The sequence below is a fragment of the Musca autumnalis genome, unplaced genomic scaffold, assembly GCF_047663935.1.
Source record: "Musca autumnalis isolate F117 unplaced genomic scaffold, ASM4766393v1 scaffold_1, whole genome shotgun sequence".
Classification (NCBI taxonomy): domain Eukaryota; kingdom Metazoa; phylum Arthropoda; class Insecta; order Diptera; family Muscidae; genus Musca; species Musca autumnalis.
The window spans coordinates 314,929,818-314,949,471 of NW_027411644.1; the positions used below are offsets into that span (position 1 = coordinate 314,929,818).

At 34.6% G+C, this 19,654-nt stretch overlaps 2 protein-coding genes across 26 annotated transcripts in view; both read right to left on the reverse strand.

The window, feature by feature from the left end:
- The window catches only part of LOC141389958 (ubiquitin carboxyl-terminal hydrolase 46-like), a 426,104-nt gene that overhangs the window by 171,935 nt on the left and 234,515 nt on the right, over positions 1 to 19,654 (reverse strand). The gene's annotated exons all lie outside the window — the stretch shown is intronic.
- LOC141389962 (uncharacterized) lies at positions 14,520 to 15,350 on the reverse strand. The gene is made up of 2 exons (XM_073962291.1): positions 15,257 to 15,350; positions 14,520 to 15,186 (listed from the first exon to the last, which is right to left on the reverse strand). Exon 2 carries the CDS (start codon positions 15,184 to 15,186, stop codon positions 14,554 to 14,556), a length of 633 nt encoding a protein of 210 aa, XP_073818392.1. The 5' UTR covers positions 15,257 to 15,350; the 3' UTR covers positions 14,520 to 14,553.

A 19,654-nucleotide genomic window follows, 5' to 3' on the forward strand; every position in this document is an offset into this window, starting at 1 on the left:
CAACAAATGTAGTTAAAATCCACAAAATACCGAAAATCGGGAGATACCGTTATATAGGGGCTCTACCAAAACTTGGACCTATGGTGACAGTTCCTCAACTGTCAAATTACAGTTCAAATTAGGGCAATGGATTGACTGTAACGCCTCCTTATATTACAATGTTGCACAGTGCACCTTAACTAACTATAAATGAAGACCGCTTACACCAGCAATGCTTACAGATGAGAAAAATCCAAAAACAAGAAAAAATCGCTAGATGGATTTTTTTAATAAATCACGATCAAAGTTAACATTTTTTTTTTTTTTTTTTTTTTTTTTTTTTTCACGATGTTGCTTGGAAACAGCAAGTCCTATCGAAATGGGACTAAATAATATGTTGTAGCTTTGAAAATACTCTACAAGTTTGGCTTTCGTAATTTTTTCCTAGGTTTTACCATTTTTGAGATATATAAGCTTAAGTTGGGAAATTGCAGTCATGACATTGTTTTTTTTATATTTTGTTTTAGTCTCATTTCGATAGGACCCAAAGTATGTTAGGATTATCCGTTTTAATAGTTCCGTTTCTAATAATTTGAATTTGATTTGAATTTAACTGCCGACAAAGCCGACTGTTCTTTTTAACTTCTTTCTTCTAAACCTAACCTATAAAAAAATGCATTCGACAATCATGTCATCGTCATTATCAGACTATTATGATTTAGCTGACTCGGGTGGAGAAACCTTGACACTCAAAGGCCTGGCCATGGAAATTAACGGTGAGCTATGATTTCAGAGCTTTTTATTATCATGCGAAATGCGATATTTTTCAATTACAGTAGACATTTTTATTGTCGCAATTTACATTTTGTTGTTGACAAAATTGCAGCGCCACACTTCCCATCACCCTATCTCAACGACAAACTCTAAATTTTGGTATTGCGATTTCCTCAAAACTTATTGATGATTCATTAAAATTTTAAGTTAACTTCAAAGCTGAACTTTGAAATTTGATAATATGTGCTGCGTGATTCCAAAACTTCTGTTAATACTTAAAAGATTACAACAACAACAAAAAGCATTTAAAAATTTTGACACTTAATAATAACAATCTTAATTAAAAGTGTACAAAGAAATTTGATCGCAGCCATGATGTGAATGGGTATTAAAGGTAGATAGCAAAACTGAAACAAAAAAAACGCCGTGAAGAAAAAAATTGAAATTTTGGCAAAAATACAAAAGCAAAAGAAAATGTGAAAAAACGATAAAATAAAAATTAAAAATCCACCAAAAAAAGTGCAGGAACAATCTATACCTGAGGTTTGGCTGCTAGTCAAAGTATTGGGAGAGATATTTGAGTGGCAATACACAACCGACTGACAGATAGAAAGACATTTATACACCACATACATACATACGTCTGAACACAAAGATATCAGCAATTATTGCTGCAAAAACAAAATACCCACATGTGAACCAACTAAACCAACATCCAACCACACATCTATTCATTCATTCATTTAACATCATCCAATTGTCGCAACGTTGACAACAATTTAAAGATTATGTCATAGAAAAACAAAACACACAGAAAAGAGTCTGAGATAATTGTAGATAATAAAGCGACAGTTTGAATTGTTTTAGTTTTTTTTTTTTTTTTTTCAATTTGTAGTCAATTACAGTTCATGAGATAATTTTATAAAATTTTTAGAATTGCGTTTGTTGTTGTTTTTTTTCTGCATTGGAGCACAGAGTGAATGATGGGATACGTCATGACCAGAAATTCATATACAAAATGAAGGTAGACAGGGTACTCCGGTACCAAACAACAAAAAATTATTTATTATTTTATAAATAAAACAAAAGGGAATAAATCTTTATTATGTTACTTCCCAGCAAAAATACACATTACAAAACCCCCTACTAACCCATTATTTTAACAAGTATCCTGGAACCTGAGTATCCTGTGCCCCGTCCACAAGAAGGGAGATAAGACTGTATGCTCTAACTATATATAAGTCTACTCCCTATTGCCTACAAGATCGTGTCAAGGATATTGTGCGAATGACTAAAGCCTATGGTCAACGAGATAATTGGACCATACCAATACGGCTTTAGACCTGGCATGTCCACCATTGACCAGATATTTACCCTGCGGCAAATCCTGGAGAAGACCCAAGAGATGCAGATCGACACCTACCACCTTTTTGTCGATTATAAAGCAGCCTTCGACAGCCCGCTGCGTTCCAAGGCCATGTCTGAATTTGGTATCCCCGCAAAGCTCATCCGGCTTTGTAAAATGACTTTAACTGACACGAGGTCCTCAGTTAAAATAGGAAAGAACCTCTCCGAAGAGTTTGGTACCAAAAGAGGTTTCAGACAAGGAGACAGCCTTTCGTGTGACCTCTTCAACATCCTGCTAGAAAAGGTTATACGAGAGGCAAACGTCAAAAGAAGTGGCACAATCTACACTAATAGTCACATGCTACTTGCTTATGCTGATGATATAGACATCATGGGACGATCAGTAAAAGAAGTAACCGATACCTTTATGAAGATCGAAGAAGAATCTGCTAAAGTGGGTCTGGCGGTAAACGGTGAGAAGACCAAGTTGATGGTGTCGACGCGCAATGCGTCCATTGAGATCGGACCAACTGTTGAAGTTGGTTCCTATAATTTTGAGGTAGTAAAAGACTTCGTATACCTCGGCAATTCCGTAAACACAACAAACTACATCAGTTGTGAAATAAAAAGAAGAATTGTATTGGCCAACAGATGCAACTTTGGTTTAAGTAAGCAGTTTAAAAACAAAACCACATCTCGTCAAACAAAAATAACGCTCTACAAAACACTGATACTACCCGTGCTGATGTATGGCTCCGAAGCCTGGGTACTTGCGCAAGCTGACATGGCAGTGCTTGGTGTGCTTGAGAGAAAAATTCTTCGAAAGGTCTACGGACCAATCTACGTTGACGGTGAATATCGACGTCGCATGAACCACGAGCTGTATCTGCTATACAACGACATCAATATAGTTAAACGTATCGAGATGCAGCGATTGCGTTAGCTAGGTCATATCATAAGAATGAGCGATGATGAACCCGCTAAAAAGGCGTATGAATACATGCCACATGGCGGTGCACGCAGAATTGGCAGGCCAAGGAATAAATGGCGCAAACAAGTGGATGATATGAAACGGCGCAGTATTCCAGAGTGCAAAGCAACAAATAGAGAGGAATGGAGATCTCTTCTTAGTTCGGCCTATAGAACAAATGTTCTGTAATGGGCCAGCTAAGTAAGTAGTTATTTTTTGGGCACTTTGAGTAGTCGCGAATTTTAGTAACTGGCCATAGATAAAGTGTTTATGACCTTATTTATGAACTTATTTCGCGGGATATCTCCTTGTTAAAATAATGGGTTAGTAGGGTGTTTTGTAATGAGTATTTTTGCTGAATTCATACGATTCTTAGAATGTAAAGCCCAATTAAAGCCATTTTTATACCCTCAGCATTTATGCTAACGAGGGTATATACACTTTCATACGTGCAAAATGTGCATCGAAATAATGGTTTTAGACCCCAAGTATGTTTGGACGAAATGTGTTTCAGACAATTTGGAGTTTATTTAGCCATGTCCGTCTGTATGGCTGGTGCGCACGATAACTCTCGAACGGTTCAACCGATTCGGTCCAAAATTCGGCTTTCGTAATATTTTGTCCAAACTTAGTTTAAGTTCGAAGATGGGTTATATCGGTCCAATCCTTCCGGTACCTCCCCCACAAAAGTTCGGAAATGTTCGGAAAATTTATGGGCACCATAACTCTTGAAGGAAGTAACCGATTTGGTCCATACTTTGCACATCGTGAAATTTTACCAGACTTAGATGAGGTTCCAATATGGACTCAATCGGTCTATTCCTTCGGGTACCTTCTACACAAAATTTCGGAAAAGTTCAGTTTAGGACCTGTTCACGAATCGCTTTGATTTTTGTTGTAGCAACTTGTATTCACTTCCTCCCATACGACGGTACACGTTTCATCAGGGGCAAGTCCATACTTCCTGAGAAAATAACCGGAAAGGCGCAAAAAGCCCCTATGACACCTTGTGTAGTGGTTGGAGCGCAAGATAACTCTCGAACAGATCTGTCGATTCCGTCCAAAATTTGGCTTTCGTAATATTTTATCAAAACATAAATTAAATTTGAAGATGGGATATATTGGTTCACTCCTTCAGGTACCTGCCACACAAAACTTCAAAAATGTTCGGAAAAATTTTGCGCACGATAACTCTTGAAGGGAGTGACCGATGCAGTCTATACTTTGCACATCCTAATATATCTACCAGATATAGATTAGGTTCGAATATGGACTATATTTGTCCACTCCTTCGGATAAGTTCACTTTAAGACCTGCTCTCGAATCACTTTGATTTTTGTTGAAGCGATTTGCATTCGCTACCTCCATTACGACGGTAAAAGTTTTTTCAGGGGCAAGACAATATTTCTTGGGAAAACAGCCCGAAAGGTGTAAAAACCCCTAGTCACCATATGTGGCGGTCGGAGGGCACGATAACTCTCGAACTGTTCAACCGATTTGGTCCAACATTTGGTCTTCGTCATATTATATCCAAACTTAGTTTCATGGGGCAATACCAATCCACAACTTCCGGTACTTCTCCCCAATATTTAAAAAATGTCACTAAAATGCTAGGACGATATCACTTGAATGGGGGCAACCAATTTGGTCCAAACTTTGGATCTCCTAATATTTTATCAAAATTTAAGTAAACTTCTAAAATGGTCAATATCGGTCCTCCCTAAGGGTACAAAGTTCAACATTTGTGTAATAGTGCAGTTAATTCCTAATCCACGTTTTTGTCGCAAAGTTCAAATGTCTAAAAAGGACCACACAATTCTGAAGAGACCTTAAATACATTCGATCTGTCCGAAGATGAAAGTTTCGCTTCACATTGGCTGAGGGTATATATCTGTCGGCAAAGCCGACCGATACTTTTTTACTTGTTATTAAAGCATTTTGCTGTGCCAACTCTAGCTCGAAAACTAATGAACCGCTCGTCATATATTTTTGTATGCTTATTTAGAACATAAAAATCTAGTCATTCTTGCTTACATACTTAGCTGGCCCATTACAGAACATTTGTTCCATAGACCGAACTAAGAAAAGATCTCCAATTCTCTCTGTTTTTCGCTTCGCTTTCTGGAATACCGCGCTTTTTCATTTCTTCATCCACGAGTATGCTCCATCGAAGCTTAGGCCTGCCGATTCTGCGTGTAGCGCCATGTGGCATGTATTCATACGCCTTTTTAGCGGGTTCATCATCGCCCATTCTTATGATATGGCCTAGCCAACGCAATCGTTGCATCTCGATACGTTTAACTATATTCATGTATTTGCATAGCTGATATAGCTCGTGGTTCATACGACGTCGATATTCACCGTCAACGCAAATCGGCCCGTAGATCTTAAATTCAGACATTGCATGGAATACCTTTGATCAGAGGGGACTGTCGAATGCTGCTTTATAATCGACAAAAAGGTGAAATGTGTCGATCTGCATCTCTTGGGTCTTCTCTAGGATTTGCCGCAGGGTAAATATCTGGTCAATGGTGGACTTGCCAGGTCTAAATCCACATTGGTATGGTCCAATTATTTCGTTGACCATTGGCTTTAGTCGCTCGCACAATATCCCTGACACTATCTTATAGGCAATTGGGAGAAGACTTATGCCCCTATAGTTGGAGCATACAGTCTTATCTCCTTTCTTGTGGACGGGACAGAGGATGCTCAGGTTCCAATAGTCGGGTACGCGTTCTTCCTGCCAGATGGTGCTAACTAGCTGATGCATACACCTTATAAGCGCGTCGCCTCCGGTTTTAAACAGCTCGGCTGGTAAGCCATCGGCACCTGCTGCTTAATTATTCTTCAGCCGGTTGATTGCTGTTTTTACCTCATCTTGGCCGGGTGGTATACATTCTATACCATCTTCTGGGAGTGGATCTGTGGTATTATCATCTTCGCTAATATTGGATACCAGCAGATTGGATAAATGTTCCTTCCATATCCTGAGCCCGTTATCTGTATCTGTTACCAGATTACCTTGCTGGTCTCTACAGGAGGATGTGCCTGTACCAAAGCCATCTGTTTGATGCTTCATTCTTTGGTAGAATTTTCGGATTTCATTCTGGCTCCTGTACATCTCTATTTTTTCACACTCCCGCTTTACCATTTCTCTCTTTTTCTTGCGGAAAAGACGTTTCTCTTCTCTCCTTTTCTCCCGATACCTCTCTCGTGCGCTATGCGTTGCTACTGATTGTAAAGTAGCTCTATATGCCGCATTTTTCTCTTCGGTAGTAGCACGACACTCCTGGTCATACCATGAATTCCTTTGTGGAGGTCTCTGGTATCCACGTATGGATTTTGTGGCTGTTTGCATGGAGTGGGCAATATTTTGCCATTGTGTTGTTATGTTATCGGGATAAGGAGTGCTATCATTAAGCAAATGGGCTAGTTGAGTGGAATATGCTGTAGCTATCTGTTGTGTTTGCAGCCTACCGACGCCCAACTTCCGCGTTGTGTCTGTTCGTGCTTTATTTGCAACGTTTCGACGGGTACGTACCTTTGCTGCAACAAGGTAGTGGTGCGAATCAATGTTTGCGCCTCGGAACGATCGTACATCCAACACGCTCGATGAATGTCTTCCATCTATCACAACATGATGAATTTGATTACTTGTTCTTTGATCTGGAGACAGCCAGTTGCCCTTATGAATATCGAGATGCTTAAATCTGGTACTGCTAACTACCATGTTTTTTGCAGCTGCAAAGCCTATCAGCCTCATACCATTGTCAGATGTTTCACTTGGGAGACTGAATTTCCCGACTGTTGGGCCAATGATATTCTCCTTTCCAATTTTGGCATTAAAATCGCCTAGAATAATTTTAATGTCATGGGCAGGGCAACGGTCATATGTTTCTTCTAAGCGCTCGTTAAATATATCTTTGGTCTGTTCGTCCTTTTCTTCAGTGGGAGCATGAGCGCAAATAAAGCTGATGTTGAAGAATTTAGCTTTTATTCGGATTGCAGGAAGTCTTTCATTCACTGGGGTGAAGCTGGATACCAGATGTTTTAGTCCCCGACTAACTACAAATCCACAACCAAACTCATGCTTTACGTCATGGCAGCTATAATACAGTGCGTCACCTTTAGGTGTTGTTGTGACGCCATTCCCAATCCATCGTACTTCCTGTATGGCAGTAATATCGGCCTTGTACTTTTCAAGTACGTCTGCCAATGCGAAGACTGCTCCTTCTCTATAAAGAGTGCGAACATTCCAGGTGCAGATTCGCAGATCATGATCCTTAAAACGTTTGCGGGCTTCGTCAACTTTAGAGGGGTTCGCTTTTCTTTTCTTTCGTTTTTTTTTTCATAGTAGTCTGTTTTTTTCTAGGGGAGGGTTACTAACCCGACGCCCAAACCCATGTGTTTAACGTTCTTATGGGTGAACGCGCGGCACATGTTAGCTCACTACCTTTAACGGGTGTTAAAGGCAGTTTCCCAGGTGACACCACGGGGAGGTCAGTGTCCACTTGAGATGAAAGAGGGACCAAGATAAATCCTGGGCTTTGCCATGTTAAAACCGGTCAGGACCGTTCCTTGGTATCTTCCATCCCCTACGTCAAAATCTAGTCCTTCATCGAACGATTTTTAAAAAATATTAGATGTTAGGGAAATGGTGGAACCAAAAATCAAAATTTCAATTTTTTGTTTAAAAAATTGAGGTTTTTTTGGCCAAAAAAGGGGAACAAATTTTTAAAAATAAAATCGATCGATGAAGGTATAGTTTTTGATGTCCTCCTGATGATAAGCCCACAAAATTGTATGACAATCGGTCTATTAGTTTTGAGCTAGAGTTGGCACCGTTTTCAAAATGTCATTTCGAGAAAAACACGTTTTAAGTTTCAATGCTACATACAAATCGCAATTATTTTTTCCCTTCCAACACTCATATCTCAGTCAATTTTGTTCCGATCGATTTGAAAGTTATAGCAGATATTCTATGCTACTTATACGTTAAAATAGGCCAATAACTTTTTTTCGATTTTCTAAAATGTACAAGAGGGGGTCACCCCTTAACATTTCTAAAATGATTTTAAAACAAAAATTATCCCTTTATGATTACGATTTTAATTCTAATAAATCTTAAGAGACATTCCATTTTCGCCCACCCTGTATAAAATAATTGATGACAATTTCAATACCTTTAAGTAATTACTAAAACTTCAAAACAATAAATACTCAATTTAAAACATATTTTCAATTCATAAATTAGAAAGTATTTATCCCTGCACTGGCAACTTGTAAACAACAAAAGTTATAGGTGCCTATAAACACTTTATCGAGTATAATTTTGGCAACTACGCTAATGGCATAATAAGTTATTTTCTTTTCTTCTCTTTAAATTGACTTTGAAATGTGCTGATATCGGCATATTCGAAAATGTTGCCTCCTCTACATGAGCTGTTTGGTGTGTGTGTGTGGGTAATCAGCAGCATCATCAACATCAGGTAATGAACAGGAGACAACACACGACATTACTTAACACTCGTTGCTGCTGCCCGCCTGGTAATTGCAACGAATCATCCAGCAGCAGATACACGCACTTTTTACACTTGTTTTTGGTTAATCGTTAAAATGACATCGACAGCAACCGCAGACAAATTAGCAATACACGCACTTTGCAGGTAGATGCAACCATTGCCACCGCCTCTAATTGTCAAATTTTCAGTCACTTTGTCTCGATACTAAAGAGTTTTATGGTTCAAGGAGTCATTGAATTATAATTAGGAAAATGTTAAATTAGAGAAGAAAACAACCGTTTAGTTTTTTCAGATCACTTAGACAAATTTGTTTCTGATTGTCATTTGAAAGAAGTCAATTACAATTAAATTAAAAATACTACCTATTTAAATAGGCCTGTAATGGAAACCCCCCTTCATGGCAACCAAAGGCCCTGTATAAACATTTTCTTTTAGGCGTTGAGTTAAAAAATCACCCTCGTATTTTGGTCCACATATTTTTTTAGATTAAAAAATTGGGTGACGTAATGGATGAAAGATACCAAGCAACGGTACTAACCGTCACTAACATGATAAAGCTCAGTACTCTGGCCCCTCGTTCATGTCATCACCTGGGTAGCTGCCTTTAACACCCGTTAAAGGTAGTGACCTAATATGTGCCGCGCGTTCAACCATACAAACTAGTAAAACTTGGGTTCGGGCGTCGGGTTAGTAAAAGTCACTGTACCGATTTTCGGTATTTTTAAGGTTTTATCCACATTATTCATTCGAAATGACTGAAATTTGTTGGTCTGTCTACTTTATTTTTCCCCATTCCTGCACTTTTTAATAAAAAGCCAGTTTAACGCATTTTTAAGGCATTCAATTACCGTAAAAGTACAGGTAGTTGCTGCTTCAGACACATCGCGACGTCAGCATAAACAAGCTGTGGCTGTCAAGTGATTTCTTCATGCGTAATAGAAATGCAATTAAAATTTCGTTATGGTAGGAAAAACACAAAACAAAGCAAAAAATGGCACACAGGAAAATTGAGAAAATAGCAAAAAAAAAATCAAGAAAACATTTTTTTAAATTATCTCTGCAAAATAGATCGAGTGTCGAACGAATGAATGCGTGTGTAACAGGCAGAGATAGTTTGGTTTTAGTTTGAAGGAAGTTTGGAACTTTGTCATAGTTATTTATTAAGCGGTTGGCAGTAGCGGTTTCGGACAGAGACTTTGACTAAACATGTGTTAAAATAGCCACGGGTGGACTGACGGACTCTATCTTGAAACTATTAAATAGCGTTTTTATTTGGAAAATTTTAAAATTTGAAATATGTGCTATGAGCGATTACCGCATCATGTTATGGTGGGAGGGTGGCGGCTATCTTGCCGGGATAAGTGGTTTGTTAAGTGGCCACATATATTAAATTGTATGATAAATATTTTCAGGTCTTTTTATTGGGGGGATACTTTTTGTTGGGGGACTGCGGTTAATTTATTTGGTTTTTTCAGACATGTCATGGTGTAGAGGACAAATGATTTAATGCATTTAGTAATTGCTTTTCAATGTTGGAAATTTTGTTTTTGTATTGACATTTACAAATAGCGAGAGAACTTTCGCCGGCAGTTTTTAATGATCATAGAACTGTCCACTGGGAAAGATAAGGATGTCAGATACAGTGAGTCAATTAAGTATTTTGCCTCTTTGGAAAACTGAAAAAATTAAATAAATTCGTTTAAAACCATCAAATTAGTGGTCAAAAAGTGGAATATTTGTATGTAATATGTTTGTGGATAGTTGCAAGATCCGCTGCGAAAGGCCTAATGGTCTTCTAGATATTGACAAAAATCTAAAACGACACAAACTATTTTACCTCAAAAAAGTATTTTGCCTTTTACATATTTTTTGAGAAAATTACATTTTTGTTACAGGCTAAATATTTTTATAGCAACCGTTGGAGAATATCACATTCTACAACCGATTCGACACCAGTTCTACCAACTTGCGACATGTTTTGGCGGTTATTTTCTCCAATTTTCCTACATTAATTTCTCCGACAATATGTTACATTAATTTTGGTCATTACCGACTTTAATATCTAAGATTATCAGTGAAAAATGATTCGCCGCTACCTACAAATCATAAGATATGATATATAACAAAAAATTCTTTACAAAATGAACTATAATGAACCATGGTGTAAGAAAGAAGGTGATACAATAATAGCAACCTATGTCTTCATTTGCTGTCAAAACATATTTTTAATCAAAAATAAATAACAAATATTTCGCTTCTATAAAAAATATCTGTGTACAACATCTTTGTTTAAGCTTCGCGAATAATATTTTAACGTTTTCTTCTAACTTTTGTGGATATTTCGCGCAAAAAAAATTTGACAGCAAATGAAGACTACAACCTAACGTCAACTATTGGATCACCTTGTTAAATTCGCCTTGATAATGAACATTAAATAGTTTTGTGTCACATTTCAAAATTTCTAAAAATACAAAGTGACGGGCATTCAAGACAAAGCATGTGCTGGAGTTCTATTTCAATTTACTTGGGCTTAACTAATTTCCTTATTATGTATTTCAAAATGTAAACTGGGGGTTAAGTTTATGTATTTCGAAACGAAAATGTGTGCGCATGAAAAACACCCAAACTTTAGTTTTTGAAATATTATTTCATTTGCTTTTGCTTCAAAACAAAAAACAAATTTGAAATACACACTCAAATTTGGTAGTTTTTCTTCCGCATTCGTTTTCTTATTGACATACATAAACAGGTCCTAGTGTTTTTTTAACTGTTTCCAAAAGAGTGGATTTTTTAAAAATAATTTTTTTCCCAAAGCGTGGGTTTTTTTAAAAATCTATTTCCATAAGTGTTGATTTTTTAAAAATATTTTTTCCAAAAGAGTGGATCTTTAAAAATATTTTTTACAAAAAAGTGGTTTTTTTAAAGTATATTTTCCAAAAGAGTGGATCTTTAAAAATATTTTTTACAAAAAAGTGGTTTTTTTAAAGTATATTTTTCAAAAGCGTGGATTTTTTAAAAATATTATTTTTTTAAAAGCGTGGATTTTTTAAATATATTTTTTTCAAAACGGTGGATTTTTTAAATATATTTTTTTTCAAAAGCGTGGATTTTTTAAATATATTTTTTCCAAAAGCGTGAATTTTTTAAATATATTTTTTTTAAAAGTTTGGATTTTTTAAATATATTTTTTCCATAAGCGTGGATTTTTTTAATATATTTTTTTCAAAAGCGTGGATTTTTTAAAACATCTTTTTCCTAAAAGGGCGGATTTTTTAAAAAACATTTTTCCTAAAAGGGCGGATTTTTTAAAAATATTTTTACTAAAAGGGCGGATTTTTTAAAACTATTTTTTATGAAAAGCGTGGTTTTGTTAATTTTTTTAAACGAGCTGATTTTTTAAAAATACCTTTCCACAATCTTGGATTGTTAAAAAGATTTTCAAAGGTGTTGATTTCTTAAACATATTTTTTCCAAAAGCGAGGGTTTCTTAAAAATATTTTTCCAAAAGCGTGGGTTTCTTAAAAATATTTTTTCCAAAACGTGGATTTTTAAAAAATATTTTTTCCAATAGCGTGGATTTTTTAAAAATATTATTTCCACAAGGGTGGATTAAAAAAAAAAAATCCAAAGCGTGGATTTTTTAAAAATATTTTTTCCACAAGGGTGGATTTTTAAAAAAAAATCCAAAAGCGTGGATTTTTTAAACATTTTTAAAAATATTTTCCTAAAAGCGTGGATTTTTTAAACATTTTTAAAAAATATTTTCCCAAAAGCGTGGATTTTTTAAAAAATAGTTTTTTTCAAACCCTAGATTTTTATAAAAAAAATTTCCAAAAGTTTGGACTTTAAAAAAAAAAAATATTTTTTCCAAAAGCGTGGATTTTTTAAAATATTGTTTTTTTTTTCAAAACCGTCGATTTTTATAAAAAAAAATCCAAAAGTTTTGACTTTTAAAAATATTTTTCCCAAAAGCGTGGATTTTTTAAAAATATTTTCCAAAAGAGTGGATTTTTTAAAAATATTTTACCAAAAACGTGGATTTTTAAAAAAGTAGTTTAAAAATATTTTTTCATAAATCGTGGATTTTTTAAAAATATTTTTCCAAAAACGTGGATTTTTTAAAAATATTTTTCCAAAAACGTGGATTTTTTTAAAAATATTTTTCCAAAAACGTGGATATTTTAGACATTTTTTAAAAATATTTTTTCATAAATCGTGGATTTTTAAAAATATTTTTTCCAAAAACGTGGATTTTTTAAACATTTTTTAAAAATATTTTTTTGAAAAAGCGTGGATTTTTTAAACATTTGTTAAAAATATTTTTTTGATAAAACGTAGATTTTTTAAAATATTTTTTCCAAAAGCGTAAATTTTTTTAAATAGTTTTTCCAAAAGGGTTGATGTTTAACATTTTTTTTAAAAAATATTTTTTGAACATTTTTTAAAAATATGTTTTCCAAAACGGTGGATTTTTAAAGATTTCTTAAAAATATTTTTCCAAAAGCGTTGATTTTTTAAACATTTTTTAAAAATATGTTTTCCAAAACGGTGGATTTTTAAAGATTTCTTAAAAACATTTTTTTTACAGTTTTTTCCAAAAGCGTAACCAAAAGGTTGGATTTCTAAATTTTTTCCAAAACCGTAGACTTTTTAAAAATATTCTTTCCAAAAGCGTGGTTTTACAAATTTTTTAAAATATTTTTTTCAGAAATCGTGGATTTTTTAGATATAATTTTTGCAAAAACGTGGATTTTTTAAACATTTTTTAAATATATTATTCAAAAAGCGTGAATTTTTTAAACATTTTTTAAATATATTTTTCAAAATGCGTGGATTTTTTAAAAATATTTTTCAAAAAGCGTGGATTTTTTTAAAAATATTTTTCAAAAAGCGTGGATTTTTTAAAAATATTTTTAAAAAAGGGTGGATTTTTAAAATATTTTTTTTAGTTTTCCAACAGCGTCGATTTTTAAAAATAGGTTTCCAAAAGCGTAGATTTTTTAAAATATTTTTTTTAAAAATAGGTTTCCAAAAGCGTAGATTTTTTAAAAATATTTTTTCTAAAACCGTGGATTTTTTTCAGTACCGTGGATTTCGTAATTTAAAAAAAAATAGTGGATTTAAAAAAATCAAAAGCGTGCATTTTAATTTTTTTTTTCAAAAGCGTGAATGTTTTAAAAAATTCAAAAGCGTGGATTTTTTTAATTTTTTTTTTCAAAAACGTGATTTTTTATTTTTTTTCAAAAGCGTGGTTTTTTAAAATTGTTTTAAAGCGTGGATATTTTTAAAAATATGCTATTTTGAAAAAAAGGAAAATTAGTTATGTCCAAGTAAATTGAAATAGAACCTCCAGCACTTGCTTTGTTTTGAATATCTGAAGTATAGTACACATTGACAAGCAAAACTGACAGTCATGGAGGACTATTTCGTGAATATCAAAGCCTAACTTATAAATTTCTTTTAAAATCTCTAAATAATACCGTATATATTGTATTTCAACAGTTTTTAGCTAAATAAAAGTTGTAATTTTCCGGAAAATTGTCCTAAAAGTACGTTGACTGTCAGTTTTGAATGATAGTGTGTACTCCCCTTGACGTACATCGGGCACTGTGAGCATAAAACTTTAATGACAATATAAATAAAAACGAAATAAAATAATACTTAAATGCAGTTTATTTTTTATTCGAAATAATAATTCAATTGAATATTGAAAAAAAAAACTAACCTAATATATTTACACAACAAAGGCAAATAATTAAAAAAAAACAGTTCTATAATTTACTTTACTAACAGAACAAAAAACAATTTAAAATGTATTTAACAAAATTGTTTAAAAATATTTTAAAATGTATTTAAGTTATTTAAATTTATATAAATAATTAATAAAAAAATAATAAACATTTAAAAATTGTTAATGAGGTATTTGATTTGCTCTTCAGTTCAACATCAACTAGTTTTCAATTAGTTTGAGGCATTGAACTCCAACAATGCCATTAAATAGAGATTCTGTGCCATCGAAAGATCAGCATATTCGGAATTTAAAATGCTAGCAGGGGAATGAAATATGGCTGGATTATTTACAGGCTGCATGGAGGGATCTAAAAAATAATCTGCAATAGCTGTAGGTGGCGGTAGTGGTGGTGGTGTTGGGGCCGGCCGTGACAACGACGACATAATATTATTAAAATTATTCGCCTTTTCTGAATTCCAAAAATCGAAATTACTGTTTATGCCCAAAGAATATGGATTGTAAAATTGCAACTCTGGACTCGGAGAAGAAGCAGCACACGAATAATCCACCACACCACATAGTTCCCGCAAACCATAACTCCCTGTCTCTAGCTGGTCACTCATCAAACGCAACTTTTGTTCATTTTTACACCAACCCCTAAGTGTAGATTCTGGTACTCCAATGGAGCGGGATACAGAAGCTTTTGTTTCCCCATTCCTTACTCGCTGTATGGCATAAACCTTATCTGCTGCCGTCATATTTCTCAAGGGACGTTTACCTCGTATGCTTGCCGGGGGTTTTACAGAGATTTTCTGTTCAGCACCAGCAGCAGCAGACTTTTTCACAGACAAATCCATTTTCATCTAAACACGAACAAAAAAAGAACAAAAGGAATAAAAATTGATCTAACCAATTGTCCATTTGCATACGTACCAATTTTTTTTTAGAATATTTTTATCTATTATTTATGTATTTCTATTAAATGTGTGTCAAGCGTGACGTTGCTTCTTCAGAGATTTGGAAAAACTGTTTTTATTTTATTGTCAAAAACGAAAAATATATTTTTTCGGAAAAATAAAATGCAAAGTAGGCTTTGGCGTGGTTAAAGTATTTTTTCCGCACACACAGTTTTGTTAGATTTTTTTTAATTACATTGATTATAGTACGTTTATATATAACCGGATTTAACAAACTCACTGGGTTTTAAATGTCAATTCCATTGTTTATACGTCAAATAAATCCTCAAAAAGAAGGTTAACCCTACAAAAGGCTATAATATAAATATGGCCTTAGATTGTCTTCTTCAGAGTTTAAAGAGATTTGCAATTCGGTTCGGTTTGTTTTGAAAAAATTACTCTCAGCCTATTATTGTGTGGACAGATCCAATACATTGGGGGGTTATTCTGAATGAAAATTCCCCGTGAATTTTGTCTTTTTGGGCCGTTTCAACTTAAGGAAGAAAGTGAAAAAACTCACAGGGTATTTTCGTTCAGAATTATCCCAATGATGTTTTAAATAATAGGGGTTTTGCTGAATATTCGGTATTCATGCCCAGTTCCCTTAAAACATAATCATTGTAATTTCGGCAAAAAAGACCACACGTGGTAAACATTTCAAAACAATCTAAGAAAAAATTTATCTCAGAACTAAAAATTGACCTTTTGTGACGGAGGTACATATCAGGAAGATTGAACCAGGCTATGTGAATAAAAAACCAAGTAAAAAAGTATCAGTCGGCTTTGCCGACAGAGATATACCCTCAGCCTGTATATATTGAAACAATTTTTTCCCAAAAAACGTATGTATGTATTTAGGGGTTTTTATAAATTTTTGGACTGTTCCAGAACTGCAAGAATCTACTAATTTTTACTGTTTTTTCCGATAACATAAAGGAAAAAGTGTTATCGTAGTAAAAAATAGTAGCTTCTTGCAGGTTCTGGAACAGAGCATTTGTTAATTTGAAACAACAAAAATGTTCATTAGGATTAGGGATCAAAAGTTTTGCGGAGGAGATACTAAAAGGAAAGGATCTACATTGACCATTATGAAAGTGGATCTTCAGCCACTACATATCGACACCTCCAAATAATAGTATGCTAAGTCTAAAAAGTGAGTTTTGCAGGAGAAGCTCTCAAAGTTTGGACATTTTTTTGAACTTCAGTACTATGCTAAGTCAATATTTGTTTATAACTTCTGTTCGGATTGACCGATCATTACCAAAATTAGACAGAATTTAAGTTAAAGGACGTTCGACACCACCAAATAATAGTTTGCTAATTCTGATAAGCGAGTTTTGCAGGACAAGCTCTAAAAGTTTGGAAATTTCTTTGACCTTCAGTACTATGCTAAGTAAATATTTGTTTATAACTTGTGTTCGGATTGTCCGATCATTACCAAAATTTGACAGCATTTAAGTTCTTCTTCTTTATTTGCCATTCCGTATTCGGGTTTTAGCGATCATACAATTACATAATGATAATTTGGTATATTTAACAAATCAGTTTATTAATTTATATATAAGTTTCTGTTTTTGGCGGCATTCAGAAGAGTTCTTTCATTATGGTGTCCAGTCCAGTCTTGAATGTTTTTGAGCCATGATGTTTCCCGTCGCCCTCTCGGTCTTCTCCCATCGATTTTTGTTTGGATAATTGTTTGCAGAAGCTTATATTTGTCATGCCTCATAATGTGACCAAGATATGCGGTTTTTTGTGTTTTTATAATTTTTATTAATTGGCGTTCGACTTGCATGCGTTCTAACACTTCGTCGTTTGTAATGCGCTCGGTCCATGGGATCTTTAAAATTCGACGATATATCCATATTTCAAACGAGTTCAGTCTTTTTTCATCTACAGCTTTCAAAGTCCATGTTTCCGCAGAGTACAATAAAACGGACCATATGTAACATTTTACAAATCGTATTTTTGTAGTAAGACTTATGTCGTGGCTAAGTAAAACTTTGTTATGTTTGAAAAAATTGCTTCTTGCCATTTCTATTCGGCATTTAATTTCTCTTGATATGTCCCATTTATCGTTAATTTGAATTCCGAGGTATTTGTAGGTTGTCACTCGCTCTATTTCATCGTTATTTATCTTTAGTGGCGTATTATTGTCGGCATGATTCCTGCTTACTACCATATATTTTGTTTTCTTAACGTTGATTTTTAATCCGTATATTTCGCTATTTTGTGTTACTGCATCTATTAATTTTTGTAGTCCAGCTATGCTGCTTGCTGCTAATACGGTGTCATCGGCATAGCGTATGTTATTTATTAAGGTGTTGTTTAGTTGGATACCAATATTCTTTCCACGTACAGATTCTTCGAATATTTTCTCGGAATATATGTTAAATAAAAGAGGGGACAATATGCAGCCTTGCCTTACGCCTCTTGAAATTGGAACATCGTCAGTTAATTCATTATCTACTTGAATGTTTGCTATCTGTTTCCAGTATAGGTTTTTAATGCAGTTTATGTCACTGTCTTCCAATCCGATTGAAAGTAGGATCTCTATCAATTTATCATGATTTACCGTATCGAACGCTTTTTCGTAGTCTACGAAACATAAAAATACATCTTTTTGTACCTCTCGACAATTTTGTATTAATACTTGTACAGCTAGTAACGCTTCTCCCATGCCTTCCTTGAATCCAAATTGTGTTTGTCCCATGTGTGCTTCGCAGATCGGATAGATTCGTCTATCTATTATTTTCAAAAATATTTTAAGAGCGTGGCTCATTAGACTTATTAGTCTATAGTCGCTGCAGGTCTTCGCATTATTTTTCTTGGGTATTGTGATAAATGTTGATTTGAGCCAATCTTGGGGATATTGTCCTGTTTTATATATATTGTTGAATAGTTTTAAAAGAAGCTTGGTGTTATTTCCGTCTATTAACTAGGGTGTCCAAAACCGAAACCGGTTAACCGGTTAACCGGTTTTGAGTTACAAAACCGAAACCGGTTTTTGCCAAAAACGTCATTTTCGGTTAACCGAAAAAACCGGTTATTTGTGTCGGTTAACCGGTTTTAAAAAAATATAAAATTAAAATTACATTATTGAAAGTAAACAAAACTTAACTAACACAAAGAACGGGCCAAGTTGTAAATGCCAGATACCTTTAAATTTGAAAAATATTTTGTGTAAAATGTATGGTTGTGTCAATCTAGTTCAACTGAACGATCTATGAAACAAGTAAAAAAGTATCAGTCGGCTTTGCCGACAGAGATATACCCTCAGCCTGTGTATATTGAAACATTTTTTTCGCAAAAAAACGCATGTATTTAGGGAGTTTTAAAAATTTTGGGGGTTTGAACTGACAAAAATGTTGATTAGGATTAAAGATCAAAAGTTTTGCGGAGGAGATACTAAAAAGAATGGCTCTCCAGCCACTACATATGGTACCATAGGGGTTTTTTACAACTTCAGGGATGTTTGCTCAAGAAGTATGGACTTGCCCCTGAAAAAACATTTACCATCGCAATTGAGGCAGCGAATGCAAGTTGCTTCAACAAAAATCAAAGTGATTCGAAAGCAGGTCTTAAAGTGAACATGTATCCGAAATTTTGTGTGGGAGGTACCGGATGGAGTGGACAAATATAGTCCATATTTGAACCTGATCTATATCTGGTAGATATATTAGGATGTGTAAGGTATGGTCCAATTCGGCCACTCTCTTCAAAAGTTATCGTACGCACAATTTTTCCGAACATTTTTGAACTTTTGTGGGGGAGGTACCTGAAGGAGTGCACCGATATGGCTTATCTTCGAACTTAAACTATGTTTGGACAAAATATTACTAAGGCCAAACTTTGGACCGAATATGCAGACCTGTTCGAGAGTTATTTTGCCCTCCAACCTCCTCACACGGTGTCATAGGGGTTTTTTGCAACTTTCAGGCTATTTTCTCAGGAAGCATGGACTTGCCCCTGATGAAACTTATACCGTCGTATGGAGGGCAGTGAATACAAGTTGCTAAAGCAAAAATCAAAGCGATTCGAGAGATGGTCCTAAACTGAACTTTTCCAAATTTTTGTGTGGGAGGTACCCGACGGAGTGGACCGATTGAGTCCATATTAAAACCTGATCTAAGTCTGGTACACGCTCCACGATGGGCAAAGTATGGACCAAATCGGTTACTCCCTTCAAGAGTTATCGTGCGCACAAATTTTCCGAACATTTTCGAACTTTTGTGGGGGAGGTACCGGAAGGAGTGGACCGATATAGCTCATCTTCGAACTTAAACTAAGTTTCGGGAAAATATTACGAAAGCCAAAATTTGAACCGAATCGGTTCATCCGTTCGAGAGTTATCGTGCGCTCCAGCCAGACAGACAGA

What these genes read in the sequence shown, in the direction of transcription:
- LOC141389962 (XM_073962291.1), bottom strand. Translation starts at nt 15,186, where the DNA reads ATGAAAATGGATTTGTCTGTGAAAAAGTCTGCTGCTGCTGGTGCTGAA.